Source organism: Lingula anatina, chromosome 4 (genome assembly GCF_051362555.1).
Source record: "Lingula anatina isolate TDL-2025a chromosome 4, LinAna3.0, whole genome shotgun sequence".
Classification (NCBI taxonomy): Eukaryota; Metazoa; Brachiopoda; class Lingulata; order Lingulida; family Lingulidae; genus Lingula; species Lingula anatina.
Window position 1 is genome coordinate 25511650 of NC_141770.1, and position 14226 is coordinate 25525875.

Sequence of the window (14226 nt, forward strand, 5' to 3'; positions counted from 1 at the left end):
ATTCGTTTTTTAGCACAAATATCCAAATTAAGTACTCGAGCCACCAATTTAAAACCCGAACGTAAAATTCCATGAGCACAGTGTTACGACACACGAACAGCTCTGACGCTGTGTTCGTTTCTACTAAAATTACATTGCGGTACTTAATTCGTGGCTTGAGTCGTTACTTTGGGCATTCGTACGCCCAAATCTAAGGCTAGTGGTAGCATATGGCAATTATTGTTTATGAGTCCTGTAAAAAAGGTCCACTTACCCAGAAAAAAGAACCGCCTTTGAAATAGCTGTCTACAGGCAAGCTTTACTCTCTAAGAACTTTTATGCATGCGGTTTAATTTCTCGTTTTTGTGCATATTCTGGTTTGATATTTTAGAAATATGCTGAAACCAAACGTAAATCACGCTAGCCAGTATTGAGACGCTTTGTTTACTTTATTTCCACACACAAAAAGCTTGTTCTGTCTTTAAACACAGATGAATTTCAGGAGAATCTTCTGCATTGACGTAATCGCTTCATTAATAGATTACTGGGGAGATTGAAAATCTGTATTCTTAAAAGATCCTTGCACAACTGATTTATGTTATGCTAGTAGCTCATTCCTATTAAAGACAAGCGTACCGGGAATTGACATTCCAGCTTCAATAACGTAACTCAAGATGAATCAATGAGAACGATCATTACAAGAGTCTACGAATTGAAGCAAATGTGTTTTCCATAGCCATGACTTTCTTGAATAGAGCATATTATGGGAGTGAGAAAAATATTTCGCGATTTGATTAACACATGTAAGGCCGATAGTGCTCACTCCACTTTTAGTCTCTTTGGGGATTAGCCTACTAAGGAGCTCAGATTTCTGTGGAAAAAGAGTTGAAGGATCGTTAAGCCAATGGCTTAAAGAGTTAGTGCAGGTAGGTTTGAATTGATGGTCGTCTTTGTTGCCCCCCCCCCCCCCCCAAAAAAAAAAAAACTGTAGTATTCATAGATGGTCTATTATACAGCTGTTGACATGTTCCTATGTCTATGCTGCTCAGTGCATGTGTCTCCTGTAATATTTTTCTTTCATGAAGACTGATGTAAAATAATAACTATAATTTGGCCGGATCAGCGGCTGCTGATAATGACCTGCTATAATGAGTGACTCGTGCTTTATCAATCATGCTGGATTGCTGGAAAAGGCAGGAAGAAATGAAGCAAACCGACTGATTTTACGTTGTTACAACGACTGACGACAACTATAGTGTTACGGTGTAATCTTAAAATAAACGCACGGCTTGAAGATTCGCTCACTGGCCGGTTTTATCCCCAAACCCTGCCGTTCCCTCCCCTCCAAAGAAAAAAGAAAGATTACCTATTTTGATGGTGTTGGTTGCAATTGGTAAGTATTTATTGCTCTTAAACTGACGGTGCGTATGACTTGATTCGCCGTGACTATAAGAGTTTCACTCCCTGATTATCAAGGCAATGGTAGTTGATTTCCCCCGTCAATAGAATACAACTTTTGAAGTTTTCAAAACTGTGTTTCTTCGTAAAGACACGAGCGCATGTAGCGTTTACCTTTACAGTAAAACCCGCTGGAAGCTCTGTCATTCCGTTGAAAGCGATTGAGAAGAGCGGCAAAAAAAACGGAAGAAATCACGGGTGGATCCATGGTTTTGCTAAATGTTGAGGAGGCAAAGATATCTTTCATGTTATATAATTGATTAAAACGGTATACGGACACAATTTTACTGCAATACGTATTTGACGGCTGCACTTGATGATATTGTGAGAAAGAAAGATACAGTGCCGTCCTTTTAGTCTTGTATACCTGTTCACCGTCAGGATGAATACGATATCTATCACATGTGTGTCTTATCTTGTTTTGTTCGCCTTGTTTCGTTCGCTAAATATTTGGGGGGGGGGGGGGTGCAATGTACATCAGTACCCTCTCTTGGCACAAAGCTGGCATGATGCCATGGCACATGTCTGTTGACATACCAAACAGTTGATACAACATGTAGCGCCGCCAGCCCGTCTGTAGTCAGGGTACTAGTAAAATATTACGAGAAACGGAAGGTCGTAAACAACATTATTTATAGGAATGACCCACAATGCCCTGTTGGGCATATCTTAAAAGATGGTTACTATAAAACACTACCTGCATAAATATATCGTGTCAGCCACCGCTGTAAGCTCTCTTTCTGGGGCTTGGAAACAACCTATAGTTTTGTGGTTGAAGTGTGTATTTAACCATTTCCCGTGCCTGTAAATTATGCAGAACATGCGAGGCAGGGATTACCAGTACAGTGTGTCATGGGGTCATTTTATCGTGTGTGTGTGTGTGTCAAGGCAGAAGATCTAATTTTTGTCTCTTGGTAAGTATAGTTATCCACCTGTACTCGCCTATTTACTAAGGTCGTGTTGACATTGCAGATACATGTAGACCGAACCTTCAGTGAGAGCAGAGTGATTAAAGTTGTAAGAAGTTATAAGGACGCCATACACAGTTGGCGTATCCCCTTCGTTTTTCGAAGAAAGGCGCACGCCGTGCCTTGATCCTGGATAGCGTAAGTCGGAAGGATTAGGGGTGACCATAACTAGAAGGGTTTAACGATCTGTCATGGCAACACGCCGTTGGTAACTTTTTTGGTAACGTATTAATCAGTTTTTTTTATATGTACCGCTGTATGAAACGATGGGAATGGTGCTTATATGTTTATTGTTTAGGTTTACCTTAGTCATTAAATCCTAAATGCAGTTGTCTTTTGAAGTCTTATCTTGGTCTTTCGTGATTCAAACTGAATTATTAAAGGGGAATCATTAAAACGACAAGAATATATATACGGATTTCCAAGTTAAACCCGGAGCCCACCGTTTCTTTGTTATGTCAGAGTGAAAAGTAAAAATAAATGAGAAATCGCTCCTATCCCTTCACCTAAACCTTTCATTTACCACGCTCATCATTGCGCAGCGCTCTCGAGAAATGGTAACCTAACTCCCCGTGAAAAAAGAAAGCATGCTTGAACATGATTCGCTCGAGTTGGTCTTTAGTTGCACGCCAAGCAACCATTAGGTTATTTCATGAGGGTTATGCAGAGGAACCGGGTGCTACCGAGTACTTAAACGTACGAACACATCAGAAGGTAAAAGAGAAAGCATCCGTAAACCACCGGTAAACTCTGCCTAGCGTGCAAGACGAGCAAGTTACCGTCGTCCCGTGATCTTTGAAGTGAGGTACGTTTGAGAATAGGTAAAACAAAAAAGATTAAAGGCTACAAAACGTGTTCTTAGTTTAACTTCAAATTTTTCAAAATATCACTGATATACCACTGTAAATCCTTTTTTCGGCATCACATGTACAAGTGTGACAGGAATGGTAGTCCTAGGAATGGAAGTCCGGGCTCCCATATGATTAGTACAGGTTAGGGTTAGTTGCAGCACTGGGGTTAGTATATAGGACGGATGTCACCCGTACAAAGTAATGGGGAGCGGACTACGGTTCCTAAGAACAACGGTTCCGAACTACCATTCAGGTCACACTGGCATTGAATGATACGTGTCACCAAGGGTTCAGGTGACACGTCTGAGCATTGATCGCTGTTGATTCGGCAGATCTGTCCAGAAAGTGTCCCGTTTCTCGCACATTTCAATGATACGGCAGAAAACCGATACTGGTGCTCCCGCTGCCTCGTGACACGGTAGAGTGCCTCCGAAATTCATGTCTAATCTTACGGTTGGGTGCAGGTACCCTTTGACCATAGGGTGCACAAGTAGTCTATATGAAAATTTTTGTATCGCACATACTTAAATTTTTTGTAATATTTTAGAAGCCCCTGGAATCAGAGGGTAGGGTGAAGGGTTTATAAAAATTCAATACGTCAAATTCATAATGATAGGTTATTCTTAAAACAGCTACAATTCATTTCACCATTCCACTCACGTCACAGTTTGTGCTGTTTTCGGGAAAACCTATCATTATGAAATAGGAGTGCAGAACGCAGCTGATTAATTTCTTTGTTGGACTTGCAGTACGTAGACTGGTTTAAAAGAAAACTTCAGCTAAATCTACAATACTGCAGTAGTAAACACCCCATTGAAATAGTTGAATCACCACATATGTAAAATTCAAGTATTCTAAATATTATGAGAATTTTGGACAAAATGAAACTTACGACATCGAATCGAGTTTGCATCGCACCAAACATGAGAATAGTACGAATGACCATGCATTGTTTCTGAGCGCATGGTAGGGGTGTGTGTGTGTGTGTGTGTGTGGGTGTGAGAGAGAGAGAGAGCATTTTGTTGACATCACACAGATTAAAATTATGGAGAAATGCATTGCTTTTATGGGGCTTAAACCCCACCACCACCCTTTAGTAAGTGTTTATGTGAGAGGTTTTACACAGCAAAAAAATAGTAATAATGACGTGTGCGTAAAAAAGGCTGTATTGATGGTCAATAAACTCAATGTACAGACAAGCAAGGTTAATAGATTTTTGTCTTTTATAGGAATATGTACAGTGTTTAGTGGTATTTTACCTGATATTGTAAGCTCATGGTACTCTTTTAATCCATTTTGAAAAGTGAAAAGTGAACGTTTTCAGAAGAAAACTGATAGAATACGATGCAATTATGATGGAAGACTATAACATCATGTATAACTTTCTTTGGGGAGATATCTTACTCGATACCGACAATTACATTAATGGACAATCTACTGGGGAAATCTTTCAACGCAGATTTACTTAAACATTAATTAAAGAAGTAACGGGAGCGCCAGCGTTTACAGATGTCGTTTCTTGATTAATAGGTTTAGAGGTTTGTACAATGAATTGTTGGTGTATGTTATGTAGCAGACCGTGGTAATTCAATTTATTTATCTACCCGTGTTTCCGTCTATCGATCTGCGCCGCTGGTTTAAGTTCACCACTAACTGCAGTTTTGTCGCTGTACATTTGGACATTGCTAAATGACCCAAAGAACACAATCCTCATTTGTGCTAAATCTATGCTCATATACCTAATTCCCACTAAATATTTCACTATGAATTAAAATTTTGGCAGTAATACGGAAAACAAAGAGTCTTGATATTTGAGTACTTCAATGAAATCAAAACTGTATATCTCATTTCAAGCAGTAGAGAAGTTTGTTAATTATTTAATAATTTATTAACCTTGACATTGAAGTTACAATCATCTTAAGCTAAATGTACAATATATTAATATAACACATACATAAGTTGCATTATAAGTTACATTTAAATAGTAAACACACACACACACACACACACAGAGAGAGAGAGAGAGAGAGAGAGAGAGAGAGAGAGGGAGGGAGGGGGAGGAAGGGGGAGCAAATATAAATATCAAATGCAGTTAGATTGTGATAAGCATACAGGCCCGTAGCCAGGGGGGTTCGGGGGAGTTCGAAAGAACCGCCCCTTTTGCTGGGAAAAGGTCCACTCTGGGTAAAATTTGATCTAGGTACATGTAGTTCTTATGGGAAAAGGTCCACTTTTTCAGAAAAAGAACCCCCCTTTTGAAATTGCTGGCTACGGGCCTGGCATATGTGCACACGCTACATGCTACATTAGTTATAGTTAGCCACCAGACTGTAAGACATTGCTTCATAACCCGCGCTTAATATCAGGCGTGTTTTTAAGGGTGAAGACATCAAGTAATTGCCTGGATTACCAACTGATTGGGATATTAGTTTTTAATCAATAGAAATCTGCAGAAAAGGCCTACTGTCTGCGTTCTTTCCCTGTCTGCGGTATTATTTTGGCTCTGTTTGTTTTAAATTAACCATCAATGCACTGTCGTGCAAGTTTTTTCTATCTAGCTGGCAATATGTAAACTTATTTCCGAGATGATGGCAATTAGAATCATGTTAGCAAAGTTGTTTGCACGACACGAAGGTGTACTTAAAGTAAACGTTGAAGATATATTATAAAGGTAAATCTTAATGAGAAGGTGGTGATTACTAAATAAGTTAACGGTTAAGAGTATGGTTTATATTAAATTTTCGTGTGCAGTTATGGAATAGGGGTTGCTTAAATAAGTAAGCACGTTGAAACATTTTACTGACACATAATTTTTGTAGGCAAATATGAAGTGTATATTAAGATATCCTTGTTAATTTTGAGTGATTCAGTGGCATTTTAGAAAACAATTCTTTTCTAATCATCGATAATTGATAAATGCAACTTGGAAATATGTATATAAAGGACGTCATTAAGTACTAGGTAATTTAAAACTTTGAGCTCACGTTTCCATAGCTATACTTAATGGATTGATTTCGTGACTGGGCTGCGACCCAGAAGAGATATATGAAATATTGGTTTCAATCTGTTGCTTAAACTTGATTAGAACTGATATGGATAGAAAATGACAGATGATTTGGTTGATGATACCTTGAAACATACTGATTATAGAAATAACCGTTAATTTCCTTAAACGTTTGGATATCGCTCCTTCGAAAATTAAATAAATAAATAAATAAAAAGATCCCTTTTAAAAGATGTCAAACACTATATATCCCCCTTTTTTATTAAACTGGATATAGCTAGCTTTTGTCTCTCTCTGTCTAAGGGCGTATTCCCAGAGCTTTTAGATCGATCTCACTAGATTACTGTCAGATAATCCGGCTTAAATGTTCGTCCCGCCTACTACAAGCTGTAAAGGGGTAACTAACTTTCGTGCCCGCTCGGCTGACAGTTATTTAGCGTGAACCCCCAGGGAGTTAGGTCGATCTAGTTTGGATCGATCTAATCTCTGGGAATGGGGTCTAAATCATCCTGAAGAATTTTCTGCATCCTAGCCTGTACATCATCTCTACCAGGCTGACAGACGGAATGTTTTCGGTAGATATTCACAGATATATCTCTGGCTATTCACTAGCTGAGCACATATCTGTACTGTGAGTCCAACGAAAATTTCTAAAATGGCGCCAACAAAAATTTCTAAAATGGCGCCAACAGTCGGGTGGGTTTTGATAGAGAGTACCCATGGATCTGAGTAAGACTTCTCTATCTTGCCTAAAGCAGTTATACTGTTGTGATACCGAGACCATTGATTATCCTCCAATCGGACCTGTCAAAATACGGTTGTCCTTTGTATTCATTCGAATTTTTGTTCTTATACATAAAGCCTGTTATGATTTAGGCCATGATCTTTTATGTGTCCTCACTTTTTTACAATCGTGTATTCTCTCTCTCTCTCTCTCTCTCTCTCTCTCTCTCTATATATATATATATATATATATATATATATATATATATATATATATATATATATGTGCGTGTGTGTGTGTGTGTGTGTTTGTGTGATTGCAACCTTGTGGTATATATATATTTATTACAAGGTTGCAATTACATGTGAGTCATTTATATATATACATTTTGGGCGATGCAATTTAACAGTGCATGTTCACCACAAGGACGCAGTTCCACATTGAACATAAACTAGATACAAGTGCTCTAGTAAAGATAGGCATCCTAATGAATGTGCAAATTTTTTAACCTGTGGAGACGGTAAGGCATGTTGTGGATCGCTGCCTAAATAGCATTTAGGTTAATCGTCAGGTTGTTAGAACGGCGGAGGTGAAAATATCGCCGCACGTCAAAAAACAAACATGTTAATGCCAGCGGCAATGCTGCCCAATTTCTGCATTTCAAAGATATTTCGCATTCGGCCTTAAGGTGCTTGGATTTTTGTGTGCACACCTGTCACTGCACAATCTCTCTCTCTCTCTCTCTCTCTCTCTCTCTCTCTCTCTCTCTCTCTCTCTCTCTCTCTTAAATTGAATCAAACCAAATGCTTTCAACAGTACAACTTAAAATTATTTTCAACGAAGCATTTGGCAGTACCCCGAGAACTTCTATTGATCTTTCATTTATATATTTGATTATTTATACATTAATTTTCTCCTTGGTGGGAATATAGGGAGCGCGTTCTTTAATTAACAAATACACATTTCCATGTACATGAATAAATATTCAGGATAAAAAACCAAACTTAAACTGGCTTTAGATTTAACCAGCTGTGGTTGAAGAGCAATCCTGTGCAAAAACGCTCAGTTTAACATACTGGAAGTGAATAGGTTTTTCACATCGCCTGGCAATACTATCACTAAACCAGCTAACTGAAATGACTGGATTTAGATCGGTCTAATTATTCTGTTATCTTCTCGACCTGACACGTACAGACCTGGCTTCTATATAACGCCTGACGTGCGAATCCTGGCTTCTATATAACGCCTGACGTGCGAATCCAGCTGGGTTTTAAATTCTTTATAGACAGCCTTCTTTAAAGGAATAGACAATTAGATAAACGCTCAGTTAGCATACACTATCGCCATAATTGAATTAATATTAAGTGCACTTCTTTTAAAATAATTGAGATAGTGATTTTAGAGGTGGAGTGTAGACCATTTGGAGCCGTGACGTCAGTGCAGGTGCCTGCGCAGAACGGTGTTTCAAATACACTGCGCATTATTTATTGGCTAATTTGAAGCAAGTTGAAATGGCGCCGCAGGTCAAAATGGCTTTCATTAGAGATGATGATGCAGTGGAGTCCATCACTCACCCCAATCCAGCTCAAGGGAATCCGGGTCAGGGGACCAAATAAAACATAGAAGTTATAATTAGAACTGATGCGGCTGCGTGATTACGTAGAATAAAAACCCTTTTCTCTAACGGCGCTGTGTCTCTCGGGAGTCATAATTTCCGAACTAAATATTTCATTTAAAGCCGGAGACACCTACATATGCTATTTTTCTTTAATCGATATTTCACGAGACCTCGTCCCGCACGGTCTCGGTCTGTGCATTCACACTGTTATAGTCGTTAATGCCCGCGGCCCAGAGGTAAAAAGTGGCTTGGAAATGATGTATCAAAATTTTTGGCTTTATTCAAATTGATTTAATTCACAGCATTGCTTTAGCGATTGTCGAGTAGTTTTGAATTTTGACTGTGGGGAGTCGAGAGTGCAGTGCAGTGCAGTGCAGTGTACTGTACTGTACTGCACCAAAACCAATTGGTTTGAGACATTTAATCCTAATAAATGTAATAAAGAAAGTGGTTTGATAGACAAAAAAGCACTAATGGCGATAGCCACATTAGTGTTGCAGTTCAAACAACTGTTTAAACGGCCACTTTGCATCGGGATCGGTTTTTGATGCGGTTGACACATATAAACAACCTAATTGTATGTGATTCATGTAAGTTTGATACCTATTTCGTAGGGATATTCCCATAGGGAACAGGCTTTTAACTGTTCTGTTTTTTTCTATGGGAAATGATCTTTTTTTTAATACTGCAAACCATTCAAGTATATAACAGCCAAAAACCCCATAATTTACATATTTTAAAAAAGTCAAAATAAACCTACAAATGTGCACTCCATACGTTTCTTGCAAGTATTGATTTCAACTTCAGAGAATTTATAAATCTTTGAAGCTTATATGGTGTCCTAACCCTCGATCTATGAAAATGTATTGCATTTTAAAATGTTTGGCAACGATTTGAGAACTGTTGCAAAAAATGAAAACAGGAGAAAAATCACAGTTTGGCAGGTGAAGCAAACAGGGGTACAACTAGACACGCCTGCCGATTTATTTTAATTTGTTGTGTTTTATTACAAAAAATAATGTAGGTGTGCTGACGTGCACTTTTTTAAAATCATTAAACCGAAATGTTATGATGTTTTTTTTTATTATTTTAATTACAAATCATATATGACGGCTAAGGCGTCAAACCCTCCTCCTCAAGCAGAATTTTTCCCTAATAGCTATTTGCCGGACTCGCCTCAACATTCTGAGTAATCAATCTGTGAGACTTTACGAGAAATCGAAGCCTCTAAGGCCATGTTATTACGAGAGATATGATAGATAATTAACCTTGCATTGCGCTAGTATTACCATCAATAAGCTACTCGTGTGACATTAGCGTCAGAGGACAGGCAGACGACAGTCTGGAGCAAGCGTTATCTGCAATGTGATCTCTGTCTGTAAAAAAGAGCCCTGATTAATTGCATCCATTTTAAATAATAATACCACGCACAGAGCTGCCTGTTTTAAAGGCCTTTTTCACTTTTTTCAAGACTGTGTCTTATGGCTACATTATTTTTACTGAGGTAACAAATAGAATGAGATATATCTTTATATATTCTCATTTTGCCAAACTTGAGTTGCCATAAGAAGATCGAGTAGTAAAACGAAGAGGGCGACAGGCGTCGCCAAGGGTCAAAATATATTTACCAATAACTATAACTACCCTCCCCATAGGTAAGCCAGTTTAGGTGGATCAGGCATTGGCCCCACTGATACTTTGTTCACATTGGATGGTAACTGATAGATCGATTTTCTTGTTATCGACAGACAATGCGGATGTCAATATAGTCGTTACCAAGGTTGTGCTTTAAAATTAAAACACCGCATGTAAAAGTTGCAAACTGCATGCCAGCCAACCACAAAGCGGGGTCTTACTTTGATGAATATAAGATAGCAATCATTATTTGATGTTTCTAGCTTGATTGTGTTGAACAAAGGTAACGCGTTTCCTTTGTCTCCCTAACCTGATTATGTTCAATGCAACTGTATCTCTACATTAATTTGTGTGAATCACTTGCTTTCAGATCGGTTTCCGACGGAAGATGGGGCCTTGAAGGATATAAGTGAAATAAGTCATGTTTTTGCCGCTAGATGGGGTTCTGAGACCTGAAAATTAAGCAGATCGGAAGAGACCGTTCGTGCGGCCTTATAATAAGTTCATTGGCTTCTAATATTTCAGACGATAATGACGCAAACTTCACATCTTGGAACTTCTCGGATGTATGGAGAGTGACGCTATAGGAACGAGATACCACGTCATTGACACACAAGGATATATATACAGATCTTAGCGAGCGTTACGGGCAAAGTGGTAAATTCAGTCAGGACATAAAGTGGACCTAGTGTTGGTGTGAAAATACTCTGATTGCATAAATCACCGTTTACTTTGCAGTTTTTTTTTCTGTTAAAGGAAAATAACTTTATTGGCACAGGCACATGTTGCTCGAGGAAAGTTAGGGTTCAGCTGTTATAACTTTATAAAAAAGGACGCGTGGACAGTCACAAAACAGGCTGACAGGTGTAAAAGTCGATGTTAAATATCAAGCAGACGGTCCAAGAATACCCCTGTGTTGTTTTGAAACTTAAAAACGCCAAATTGCAGAGTAAACTTTTCTCTCGGATACAGTAGTTCAAAGATGACTGTAACTTAAAGCACGTGGATAGAAAACAGTTTCGGGCTGAATTTTTTTCCAGATAACCACAACCCTGACACAAAACGGCTTCAGGATTTTAATTTATTTTCACTTGACACACACAAAAAAAAACAGCTTCTCCTTGGGAGAATTGCCGTTAACTAACTAGAAGCACGCAGTTACTAAACGTAGAGAAAAATTTCGTAAGAGACATCTGCAACAGGGATATATATCAGCAATATAGCAGGCCAAGAACCCATCCATGACTATGGAAAACTTTACCAACGGCACGAACGAGACCGACTGTCCAATCGCTATTACACCAGAAGACAAAAAAGTGGCCGTTCCAGTGATATTGTTGTTGATATGTTTTATCGGAATTGTAGGTAACTTGGGAGTAATCTACGTCGTCTATAAATTCCGTCAGATGAATCCTTTGTTCTTGAATCTGGCAGTCGCCGACCTTCTCTTTAACCTATTCGGATTGCCAATCTACGCGGCATTTTACGCAACAAAACACAGAATCCTCATCGGAGACGTTACTTGTAAGACTCTTTATTATCTGACGTATGTCACCATGGGAGTGAGTATATATTCTCTCGTGGCTATTTGTCTTCTGAGATACCTTAGCATCAAATACCCGTTACATCTTAGAACCATGCTAGGGCGTGGTACGTCGTACAAGGCAGCGGCGGTCACGTGGGTAGTCATGTTACTTTTGAATATCCCGCTCTTGATCATAATGACGGAAGAGGGTGGTAAGCCGTGTAGTTTACGAGTTGGAGAGTCGTCTCTGTACTACATATATGTCACCGTCGTATTTGGTATAGATTTCATCACCCCTGCTACCATCATTGCAGTTCTGTCTACCTTCATCGTGATTCACGTGTTCCACATACAGAAAGAGCATCGAACCCTGTCTGAAAATGAAAAAGGAGGATTCCACAAGGCGTCTAAGATGGCCACGAAAAGGCTCATGATCCTCGTCATTCTTGTTTTCAGTCTCTTTATCGTGTGCTGGGCGCCGATGCACGTGCTCTTCCTGCGCGCGGTTCTGAACCGTGACGTGGCGGACGACCGGCCTTGCATCTGGAAACAGGTCACGGAGTACATCTTCCTGATTGCCCAAATCCTCGCTTTCTCCAACTCCAGTGTCAATCCCATTCTTTACAATTTTGTATCGAAGGAATTTCGACTGGCGTTTGCCAGGGCAATGTGCCCCTGCTATTACAAGAAAAGGGACGAGGAGCAGTCAGAAATCACCCGACGGATAACGGTGTCATATCGCACGGACGCCGAGATGGAAGTCTCAGACTCCTGTTATCAGTCGGTACCTTTGAAAACATTGAAATAACTTGCTTCTGATGGAAGCACATTTATGTCATTAAGAAGTTTTAAATAATCAAAACACACAGAAGAGGCTATGGCTTTAATGTGTTTGGACCAAAATTACTGGTTTTTGAGCGCGTCATCTTTATTCCACCAAAGGCTATATGAAATTGGCACAGACTGTTTTTCTCCGTGCAAAATGATTATGACATTTATTATTCATTTACGCGGAAGCAGTTGTTAATAAAGTATTTAAGTATTTGGTAGTCAGCTGGGCAATTCTTTTGGCGTTGCTAAAGAGGCTATATAAACATCATTCACCGACAAAAGATTACTATACACATGTAAACTTATCCATGATTGCATATGAAAAAAATGTGTATATGTCAAATAGCTTTCTACCAATAATGCTTCACAGTCCTCAGAGCTCCTCCTATGGGGACAGAGGAAACTTCTTCACTAGATATTCCAAGACATTCCCCTTGCTTTTCACCGGCCCGGTACCCGTGCCCGGTACAGAAGGATTTTTGCACAAAAAAGTACTTATCCACCCAGTCGGCCTCTATTGGAGAGTAAGCTATATACAGCCTAGTAGAGTTTACTCAGGCACGTCTTGGGTTAGACAAGGTACAATTAATTAACAGAGGGGCAATTTAAATGGGTGTCTTAACGTTTGATACGTGATGTAATGGATCCGATTGATATATATTTATCATTTAAGCACAATTTGAGGTGACACAATTGCAATTTGGAACAAAGGTGGCAAAATGTCATTACACAATGTCATTACTAAAGCAAATTAAAATGTCTTTATATACATGAACACAACGTTGATATTTTCCTCACAATGCCTTTACAACTAAGGTTACTTTTTCGTAAATAAATGCAGTGGAGCATTTACTTTAATCAAGGGTGATAGGTTTGAGAGGTCATACCCTAGGGTCGTATTATATTTCGTTTTATTTTTACGTCATCAGAAAACTGAGCTGCGAATATTCGATCACTTATATCGAGTTAGTGAGCGTAGTCAAACTGATTGCTGAAGACATTTTATTGGCCGTGTAAGCGAAGCTTTCAGTGTTGATGCGGGAAGGTGCAAATCATGGGTCTACAGTTTATGTTATATGTAGCCATTTACCTCAAATGAATAAAAATAATGAAGAATAACGGTGTTGGTTTGTTAAGTGTTATTCAAATCTTTTGCAGGACACACAGATGTCGGGGCATTGGACAATTTAGTTTATTATTTCTTCATTAAATTGTGACGGAAATCATATTTCAAAATTAGATAATAAACTTATTGGATTAAGGCACATTAAATAGATTATCTATATTGGTGATTTGTTATTCCTCAAGAAAACACGCTTGAAATCACGATTTGACATCAGTAACACTTCTCTTAAACATTATTGAGCATTATTTGAAACATGTAGACCCTATAGGAGGGCAAACAAAACGCACCTTCGCGCATTTAAGAAAACATAAGTTGTGTTAACATTGAAGATATAGGTCGACATTTCTCTGTCAGCCATCTGAGTGAACTACGCAGCAAGTGTGATAGGTCTGTGCTGTAAAGTTTGTACCCTTCCATTACACATGGCGGCAGACAGCACGACAGGGAGGTTACAGTTGTTGCCCATGCAAAGACTGCTCGAACAGAATGTCGAGCCGAGAAGTGTAG

At 39.0% G+C, this 14226-nt stretch overlaps 1 protein-coding gene across 3 annotated transcripts; it reads left to right on the forward strand.

Annotated features, from left to right (window-relative positions):
- Window positions 1–2120: 2120 nt before the first annotated feature.
- LOC106154261 (somatostatin receptor type 5) lies at window positions 2121–13710 on the forward strand. 3 transcript variants are annotated; one of them, XM_013528555.2, is made up of 2 exons: window positions 2121–2351; window positions 10608–13710. In XM_013528555.2, exon 2 carries the CDS (start codon window positions 11479–11481, stop codon window positions 12568–12570), a length of 1092 nt encoding a protein of 363 aa, XP_013384009.1. In that variant the 5' UTR covers window positions 2121–2351; window positions 10608–11478; the 3' UTR covers window positions 12571–13710. The 3 variants fall into 3 exon arrangements, with proteins under 3 accessions (XP_013384009.1, XP_013384008.1, XP_013384013.1); XM_013528554.2 differs by lacking the exon at window positions 2121–2351 and adding an exon at window positions 3020–3210; XM_013528559.2 differs by lacking the exon at window positions 2121–2351 and adding an exon at window positions 3023–3210 and having other exon boundaries at window positions 10763–13710.
- Window positions 13711–14226: the final 516 nt, after the last annotated feature.

What these genes read in the sequence shown, in the direction of transcription:
- LOC106154261 (XM_013528555.2), top strand. Translation starts at nt 11,479, where the DNA reads ATGACTATGGAAAACTTTACCAACGGCACGAACGAGACCGACTGTCCA.